The sequence below is a fragment of the Opisthorchis viverrini genome (genome assembly GCF_000715545.1).
Source record: "Opisthorchis viverrini unplaced genomic scaffold opera_v5_129, whole genome shotgun sequence".
Taxonomy (NCBI): domain Eukaryota; kingdom Metazoa; phylum Platyhelminthes; class Trematoda; order Opisthorchiida; family Opisthorchiidae; genus Opisthorchis; species Opisthorchis viverrini.
Genome location: NW_008751783.1, coordinates 88,990 through 98,356, shown reverse-complemented (window position 1 = coordinate 98,356; position 9,367 = coordinate 88,990). Strand labels below are relative to the sequence as shown.

General features: G+C 48.3%; 1 protein-coding gene across 1 annotated transcript in view; it reads right to left on the bottom strand.

Moving 5' to 3' along the window:
* The window catches only part of T265_06233 (hypothetical protein), a gene marked incomplete at both ends in the record, with an annotated part of 55,080 nt that extends 47,662 nt beyond the window's left edge, over nucleotides 1-7,418 (bottom strand). Inside the window, 6 exons of the mRNA XM_009171443.1 lie at nucleotides 1,220-1,305; nucleotides 1,488-1,777; nucleotides 4,459-4,827; nucleotides 5,148-5,331; nucleotides 5,948-6,077; nucleotides 7,126-7,418. Of these exons, the coding sequence (XP_009169707.1) occupies nucleotides 1,220-1,305; nucleotides 1,488-1,777; nucleotides 4,459-4,827; nucleotides 5,148-5,331; nucleotides 5,948-6,077; nucleotides 7,126-7,418 (1,352 nt within the window). The remainder of the gene's footprint in view (nucleotides 1-1,219; nucleotides 1,306-1,487; nucleotides 1,778-4,458; nucleotides 4,828-5,147; nucleotides 5,332-5,947; nucleotides 6,078-7,125) is intronic.
* Between the last annotated feature and the right edge of the window lie 1,949 nt (nucleotides 7,419-9,367).

Here is a 9,367-nt window from a genome sequence, read left to right as displayed (position 1 = left end):
CATTCCCCGTCCACCTTTATTCTTTTCTTTAAGGCTTGGCTTTCAAATAAGTCATGGTTGTACGGCAGTGAAGCATCGGTGTTGAACACTGATGCCATGCTGTCGATGATGATGATGTTTTGAAAATTCGATTCACCCCAGTTGTCTGGGGCGGCCTTCTCCCACATAGACGCAAATAGGCTAGACAGCCACTAGCTGAGGAATCCACCACCATCCTTGAAAAAATCATGTGGAAAATCATCAGGGCCAGCAGCACGGTGACGTTTGAGTAGAGAAATATATTCAGACACTTCTGAGACTGAAGGCGGCTCCATATTTACGGCCCACCTTCCTGTTGAAGGCCAGGTTTCTGGACTGGAGATGGCAGATGGCCAGCTGAATTGCTGCTTGAAGCACTGTGCCTATCGGTCCAAAGGTTCTGCTTTGCTGCATATCATGGAACCATTTTGGTCTCTGATTATTTCGCTGCCAAGATGTTTCCGGGGACCCGTCGAACGAATCAAGTGGAACAGTTTGCGCACGTTTCCAGCGTTCTTTGCATCTTCCATTTCTTCGGCCTTGCAGTTCCACCAAGGTTCTCGGTCTGCGCGGACACTCATTTTCACCTGGCGTCGGATGATGCGCCGGGTGGAGTTGTGGTGGCGGCCAGGTGAAATCTGTTGACGGGTCTCCAGCAAACACACGGTATTATTAGAGATCCAATGCTTGGATGGGGATGGCTGGGTTGTACCGCAAACAGACATCCCGGCTTTGAGTAGCGTTTTGGATATTTTCTCCGGTGGCCGTTTATATCCGACATCGTGCCGTCAAGCAGGCATTCGAAGAGCCGGTTCTGACAGTTTCTTTTGACTTCTGGGCCCACTAGCTTCTCGTGGCTAAGCAAAGTGTGTGCGTTTTGCGTAAACCTGAAAAGCGCAATGAAAAGCAGCAGCGTACAAGTGCATGGCTGCAGTCCACGCTGGTGTTCCAGAAGGAGCGGCAGGCGCTGATCAACCCTCGCCACCGATAACTGACGGCGATGTGGTCTATTTGGATTCGGCGCTGGATTGTTGGTGGGCACCATGTTGTCAAGCGATTTCCGCTGTTCAGGAAATTTATACTGCAAAGGAAGTCTGTGATCGGCACACATCTGGAGTAAGCGGTCTCCACTGTCCGTGCGTCTCGTGTCCAAACCAGAACGACTACCAAATCGGGCCTCATCAGAGCTCAATCTACCTACCTGGCGTTCGTATCACCAGCAACCACAACGATATCTGGGCTTTTGGCCTGCTGTAGAAGGGCTCCTAGAGTGTCATAGAAACTGTCCTTGGCAGATCCAGAGCTAAGTCAGTTGGGGCGTAGGCAGGCACAATAAACAAAGTGCGATGAGCCACACTTCCTTTAGACTCTCTCACAGATGTTACCAAACGAACCGCACAGAGGCGGCTATCAACGGGTATCCAATCAAGCAGAGACGCTTCCACTCGTTCGCTCAATACAATACTCACCCCAGCATATCCAGCTGCAGCGGCCTCTGCATCACCAGAGGTAAGCAGCCGGAACCTGGAAGAGTGTGAAGGGGCAGTCAGTTCGATCACAGTACTTGTGTCCTGCGTCCTCGTTTCTGACAGACAACATAGGTCAATACAGAGGGGATCCGGCGTGCGCGGAAGAGCCACCTCTTGACCTGCTTGCTTCAGTGTGCGAACATTGAAGGTGGATAAGTAGACAGGCTTTTGGTGTTTGAAAACATACTTCGAATTGTTTAGGGTTGTGAATGAACTCGGATGTGCAGAAGCTGAAGCTGAGTGTGATGCAGGGCAAGCAAAGTGGTCAGTCCTAGAACTGGGAGCTACAGAGAAAGTATTCAAATTTGGGTGGGGGAGGGGGAGGGACCGAAAACATGAAAGTGCAAGAAGAGAGGCGTCGGTAGTAGCATAGTGGCTTACCCGCCCTGCTGTATGCAGCAGGTAGGGTGACCCGGCTGATGACGCCACGCGACGGCCGATGTCGCATGGGAGTATTGTTAGTTGTGTATGTCATGGTTGTAAGAAGTCTGGGATACTGCCAGGGTGCCCACACCTAGACAGGAGGACAATTTGGGATCCTCAACCAAAGCCTTTGGCTCAAAAACCTAACCGCAAGGCAGCGGTGTTGGGCTGGAAATGCAAGTACATTACCACTTTACGGAACACGTCGCCATACATGTTCCACTCCCCAAAACGGAGGGCCAGGAGAGTGTGTTCGTCAGACCTCTACCAATGGAGCAACCTGGTACGAGAGACTCTGTGAGTGTCGCGCGGACACCCCCCAATATAGCTCAATGGGTCGCCGAGGTACGCAAACTGCCACACCACGGTAAGATCCAGTCTCTTCGTGACGGAGCCGAATGTTTATACATGGAATAGTGGCTTGGAAATTGGCGGATGGATTGATCGCACTGCACTGTTCGACGGGTGGAGAGTGAGTATGAGAGAAAGCCGGTAAGCAAAGCCCTGCAGAGGTAAATGATACTGCCCGGTTACCCACACCGTAAAAGGGAGTTTAGTTTAGGTATCCCACCTTCAGTCTTTGACTCAGAAGTCTGACCCACAAGGCAGTGGGAGGATGTAGTATTTCGTTCGATGAACCTGCTCACAGCCGCAGATTCAGAAGTCTGAACCGCGAGGTAGTGGTTGTTAGGGTTTTCTTGGAGGACTCTTTCCGGAACGAATGACTTGATGGTCTGACCCGTTTATTTTCAAGGGGCCGGTCTGGTCCGAGGGCGCAAGGTGTAAGGCATTAATGTCTCACTTCTAATGAAGCTGTGCACAGCAGGTGATTTTGAGTAGCACATTGGTTACCATGTCTCAGATAAGCCTTAATTATCCCTCGATCAACGACCTGCCTTTCAGTGGTTATAACCAGGTCATGTAGGAATTGTAATTGGCCTGCAGTATACACGGTAGCTGTGTCGGCACGCAGAAATCAAGCGCTTTGTTGGGTAGCTTAAGTCCGTCTTGGATGTCCGGTAGACCCAAAATGTCTCCGTACTGCGCCAGTGGTTAAGGCGCTGCCTAGAAGGTTTGGTTCGAACTCTGTTCTTGTCTAGGCATGGGTAACCTGGCAGTATTTCACCCCTTGTGCTTCCTTTAGGTGGCATTTCAGCTATGCACCGAAATAGTTCTGCAGCTGAAGGTTATGATTATTTTGCTGCTATGCTACACCAAACCCGATCCTGAAGTCTGATCAGAAGTCCGATCAGAAGTCTGAACCGCGAGGTAGCGGTTGTTAGGGTTTTCTTGGAGGACTCTTTCCGGAACGAATGACTTGATGGTCTGACCCGTTTATTTTCAAGGGGCCGGTCTGGTCCGAGGGCGCAGGGTGTAAGGCGTTAATGTCTCACTTCTAATGCAGCTGTGCACAGCAGGTGATTTTTTAGTAGCACCGGATTCTTATTCTAAAAATATTCAGAATGTATTGAAAACTGCACCGGCGGTTACTGTCACCTAGGGGCGACCAGAGTGTGCGGTTTTTGGGGTCGAACTTTAATAACCCATCCTTCCTCGGAAGAAGGCATCATCGCTGGTTTCATAATTATGGACATGCTGATCGCCTTGAGGAAACGACTTAATCATCATCATTATCGAATCTACAGCATGACACCGGTGCTTCACCGCTGTACAACCATGATTTATTTGACAGCTTTATTGTGAAGAAAAGAATAAAAGTGGATCGGGAAGGGACTTGGTGCTGGTACTACAACCAATCAGAGGTGCATGCACCACCAGACACCTATTCAGGTAATCTGGATAGAAACTGACAATAAGAACGCCACTGACATCGATAGGCAGCCATAACTTGTAGTCCCCAACCGGGCTAAATGGAGATTACGCGGTTTCCATCCCGAAGAGCGAGTAGCACCGACATCACCTAAGCGTTTCGTGATCTCCTTCATGCTCCTCTGCCAGGTCAAGGTTGACCACCCCTCTGCTTCTACCACTGAATTGGGCAAGGAAAATAGTACTCTCTTCCGCAAACGATGGTTCGGTCTCACCAATGCAGCGTTTGGCGCTGAACACATTCTTCAATGGAAGTACTCGTTGCGCAACTAAAAACTCGCGTCCTAATTGCCTCAGTACGGATTCACCTACACCAATCCACACGGGCTACGGTCCTGGAACAACAAACAACTTAGGACGTCTCAGTTCCGCAGCCCGAACAGGCCAAGTCCCACAGCCATATAAAAAACAGCCTGATACAGAAGTTCACTGAGATTCAGAGATACACCACTTTGACATTATAGGTGTCTCAAATTAGCAAACACAACCGGAGCCTTGGAGATTCGTGCATTGACGTAATCTGTCACACTACGATCACGACTAATACAACTAATACAACGTAAAACGCTTCACAATTTCCGGTACCACTTCCATGATTGTATGTTGCGCGTCCAGTGAGTGCATGTCCAGGAGCACTTTGTGGTTGCGAAATGCATACTGACTTTGATCAGTTCATTCAAAAACACCTGCGCCTTCTCTTGCTCTTCGAAGTCAAGGACGATGCTGCCTGCATATTCCACATCGACAAGGTTTTCGCCACAGGCTATTTGAACACCGGGGATCTGCAGACCTTCCAGCGTTCGTTTCATGATTTCACGAATCATGAAGTTAAAAAAGAATGGAGAGAGTGGACATCCCTGAGGGACACCGCTTTGTGTACGGAAAATATGGCAAAGCTCACCGTATACCCTCACACATCCAGAAATCAGAAAATACAGATAGCTTGTCATGGTCACAAACTTCCCGGGCATTCCTTGGTTGACAAGCGTGTCAAGAAGAACAGGCCAGTCAGCCAAGTCGAATGCGCCTTGGAAATCCAGGAATACCAGAATTGTGATTCACTTATACGTATGGCGTTGTTTTGGCACCTGGCGGGGTGTGAAGATTTGGTCAACGGAACCCATACCAGGCCGGAATCTCGCTTGCTGCTCTCGAGCCAGTGTCTCACGAGCCACCATAAGGCGACGAAGCACACGTGATGCCCACAGTCTCGTTAGGACCGGGATCAAGTTGATCCCACTGTGGGGCTATTTTTTGAAAACGGGATTTATCATCGATTCTTCTCAGTTTTCTGTTACAGACTCCTTTCCCAAATGCAAGTGAATATATCAGATCTCCGGGACTTACGTAATGCCACGGTTCGGTCTGATATCCAGTGCTCGAGTGCGCCTGGTGGTGCCGTACCACAGGCAAAATTCCAAGCATTATGCAAAGGGTTGGTGATCTCGTCCCAACATGAGCTCAAATCTGACGGTGGAGCATTTGGGAGATTCTGGAATATAATTCCGTTAAATTCGTCTAACATTCGGATCTGCGGGTCCCCCATTTGTCAAGCAATTTGTGCACGCCTTACACGGTACTAGAAGAAGACTGAAGGGACTCCAGAGGAGGGCAGTGGGAATTCATAAACGCGTTCCAAAACGACCGGCAGTGAGTCATTGATCCGCACCATCGATAACTGATGGCAGTGTGATCCATTAGAATGCGCGGCTGGCACATTGTTGAGGATGCCATGTGACCACACGATTTCGGTTATTTCGGAAGCTAGTGCTGCATAAAAACAACCTGGGTCAGTACCCGGCTGAAGTGGTCGATTGCCAGTCAGTACGTACTGAGTCCAATCCATGTAGACCACTTAGTTGATTCGCAGATGGACCGAGTCTCTCCATTTGTGCATTGGTCTCCGGCAATCACAACGATATCTGAGCTTTCAGCTCGCCCCAATATTCCATTCATGGCACCACAACGTTCGTCTTTGACGGTGTTAGAGCCATAGTCAGCTGACTATACTGCTCTCACTAGTGAGAGCATGAGCAGACACGATAAACAGACAGCTATCAACTTCACGATTGAGACCCCCTCACAGACACTGCCAGACAGACCGCAGAGAGACGGCTATCAACAGGTATCCGGTCAAGCAAGGATACCTCCGCCCGGTAACTTAGGACGGTACCACCTCCGGCACATCCCGCCGCAGCAGCCTCTGGATCACCACATGCGTGTAGCCAGAAGCGAGTGGAGAGTGATGGGGAGTTTAGCACAACCAATGTGCTTAAGCTATTGCATCTTGAATTTTTGTTTCTGGGACACAGCACACATCAATGCCAAGCGAGTCCAATATGAGAGCAAGAGCACCTTGTAGTCCTGGTTACTTCAGAGTGCGGACGTTGAAGGCCTCCAGGTAGACCGGGTGCCCACACCTCGACAGGAGACGATTAGGAACGTCAACCGAGGCCTTCGGCTGAGAAGCCTGACAGCAAACAGCGGGAAATGCGAATACCTAAACATTTTATGGAACAAGTCACCACACATATACCAACCCCAACCTTGGGAACCAGTAGACCGTATTCGTCAAAGCTTAATGGGTCTACGAGGTGTACAAAGCGCTACACTGCGGTATGATCCACTCTATTCGTGAGGGAAAAGTTCGAAATTCCTCCTGATCAGCTGTGCATGTTGTAGTAAACGGTGTCTGTCAGTTTGATTGATTTATGAGTAAGTATTGGTGATGTACAACCTTGCTTACTGGGCTTTGGCTCATGAGCTTCATTTCTGTTTCCCATCCACAGAAATAGTCATGAACACTTACCTACGGAGAGTCACTATCCCCTGGTGTTTCCATAGCGTGCATATTACAATACCTGCCAAAAACAAAAATATGGCCACCCGGCCCCTGGACTGGCGGCCAAATCCTCACAGCGGTCTGATTGGTGCAAACTGCCAGTGGATCTTCGCAGGAAGGATCCACGGATTGATACACAGGATCGAGGCTTTTGCCCAAGTTTCCCGGGTCGGTTTTGTTCTTGTCGGTCAGTGGCTGTCGTTCACCTGAAAGGCACAAGTGAAAAAAGGGTGTAGCACTGCTCTTTATGTTCTCAGCGCGGGGCAGTATGCTCGCCAGCGCGAGGATTCGCATAAATAAATGTCTAATAGTGCTTTAAATTGGGTTCGAGAAGGAGCATGTACAACCGTCGGAGGAAGGTCATTCCACGCAGCTACTACACGAAATGAAAAAAAGTTTTGTCTAACGGATGTGTGTGCCCTGAGCTTGAAGATTTTCATACTATGTTCCCGCCGGGTGTTTGCTGGGTCAACGGCAAAAAACCTGTTTGCCAAGCTTTGTTCAAACAAGGCGTAGGTAAGAATTAGGTCCCCTCGGAGGCGACGGTACTCCAGGGGAAAGAGATCAAGCATCGCGAGACGCATTTCGTAGTCCACGGACTTGAGGCCGGCAACAATTCTCGTGGCGGCCCGCTGGACACGCTCAACGAGGGTAACGTCTTTCGTACGTCCTGAGTAGACAACTTCGTTGGCGTACTCCAGGAGCGGTCTGACGTAGGCACCATAGAGTATTTGGAAGTCCATGCGAATAATACGGGAGAAGGTACGTCGGATCATACGTGTAGTGGGGTAAAAATGTAATACGGGCAAGTGGTAGCAGGAGACGCAGAATTACAGTGTGCAGTGAGGCTTATGCGACTCACTAGTGTTGCAGATGAAGCAGGTTCGAGTATAAAAGTTACTTGGGAAACGAGTTCACGCANTCTACATCCATTTGGAGGGCGCTGGCATTGGAACTCCAGGATTTCAAGTCGTCCGCAAAAAGCAGACATGGACTCGCAAGAAAATCTAGGAGCTCGTTGACGTAGATCAGAAACAGGAGTGGTCCCAAGACGGAGCCTTGAGGAACTCCACGGATTTATTCACGGATGTTACACAGGATCAAAGCTGTGGCCCAAGAATTCCAGACCGCATATGTCCTCATCGTTCCCCAGGTTCAGTCCGCCTAAAGGATGCAAGTAATAAAGGTCGCAGCGCAGCTCTGTAATGTCTCATTTTTATGTACCAAGCTTACCGGAGCGAGAACTTATAAAAAGTGCTTCCAAATGCGTTTTGAACTCAGGTCCAAATAAACCACAGACGGTTATCGCAAGAAGCTGATTTCGGTCAGTGATTTTCTTCGCCGGGTACCGATCGCAAACCGGTATGAGGAATAATACGTGGGTTCCAAACATGAGATATTTTCACAGTGATTTGCATTGTATTGGTAGGGTCAACTGTAAAAATAATTAACACCTTAGGCTTGATTGGGTAAGGCGTGCACTAGCATCAGATGTCTTCAGAAAGTGCTGTCGTTCAACAGACGGAGTTCTAGGGTGCAAACGAATGTATTGTTGAAACACCTTAACTGTATTAATAGATGGTTGTGTGAATAAAATTTAGTATTCATTGATGGAGGCCAATTCAATTAACCTTAGCTCCCTAATTCTCGGGTCATTACAAGGGTTTATTGACACAGTAAATGTTAATTACGTGACGTAATTATTTGTTTCCCTATTCCTCAGGCTAGTTCATCACCCTTCCGTGACTGCTCAAGTTTCAAGACTGAGCCGACTCTACCTCAACCATTTCTATAGACGATTTGTTTACATTTATCCATGGACTTGTTGAAATTTTGTTCCACTTTGAACTGAACAATTTTCCCGCTTAATTTGTCCGATAGCACGCTGTCCTTCGTGTGCCATTCTGCGTTGCTAACTGCTCAAGGTTCAATCTAGCCGTAAGCCTTTCTTTCACTCTCCTCACGATTTACTGTTAATTTCCTATAGAACCACGGTCTACCTATCTGTACTGTCTGCCCAAGTTCAATTCAATATATTGTTCACTGCCCAATTGCAACTACTGAACAAACGCAGGTGAAGTTCGTAGAATTCGGTTTCGCCGCAATTATTACTGACCGTCCGTTGGTGAATTAGACTACACGTTACCTGTAGGATGGGACACCTAGATCGTGCGTTTAGGCTAAGTGACCTATTCCTTGCTTTGAGATCACGGCTTTGCACAGGATCGTACAAAGTTGGCTAGATATACCGTCCGAACTTCAATATCCGGCTACATTAAGACGCGTTATGTCTGTGTCTCGACTGCCTTCTCCGTCTCGTGCATCTACCAATAGCGCACTGTCCACGCAAGAATTGATGAGAAAATTGAACCTGGCCCGTATAAAGATTAAAATTTAGAGCTAGAGGCAGATGCTGCTAAAAGAATCAAGGACTATCAACACAGTGTTCAACAGGACATGGAGAATTTAGATGAAATTGCTCGATCCATGAATCCTGGGGGTTTGGAAACTTGTCCTTGTCCTGCAACAAATGAACAGTTTGACTCCGTAAGGAGATATGTAAATTCCATACCAGACCCAAAAGACTTGCCAATACCTTTTGAACATGATACTGTTATCAACCCTCGAAATATCCACTTAAGTAATCCTAACACGATACAAGACGATCGGCTTTTGGGAACCGCTCAGTTGTTGCAAACATTTATGGGACTTCCTGCGTGACAGC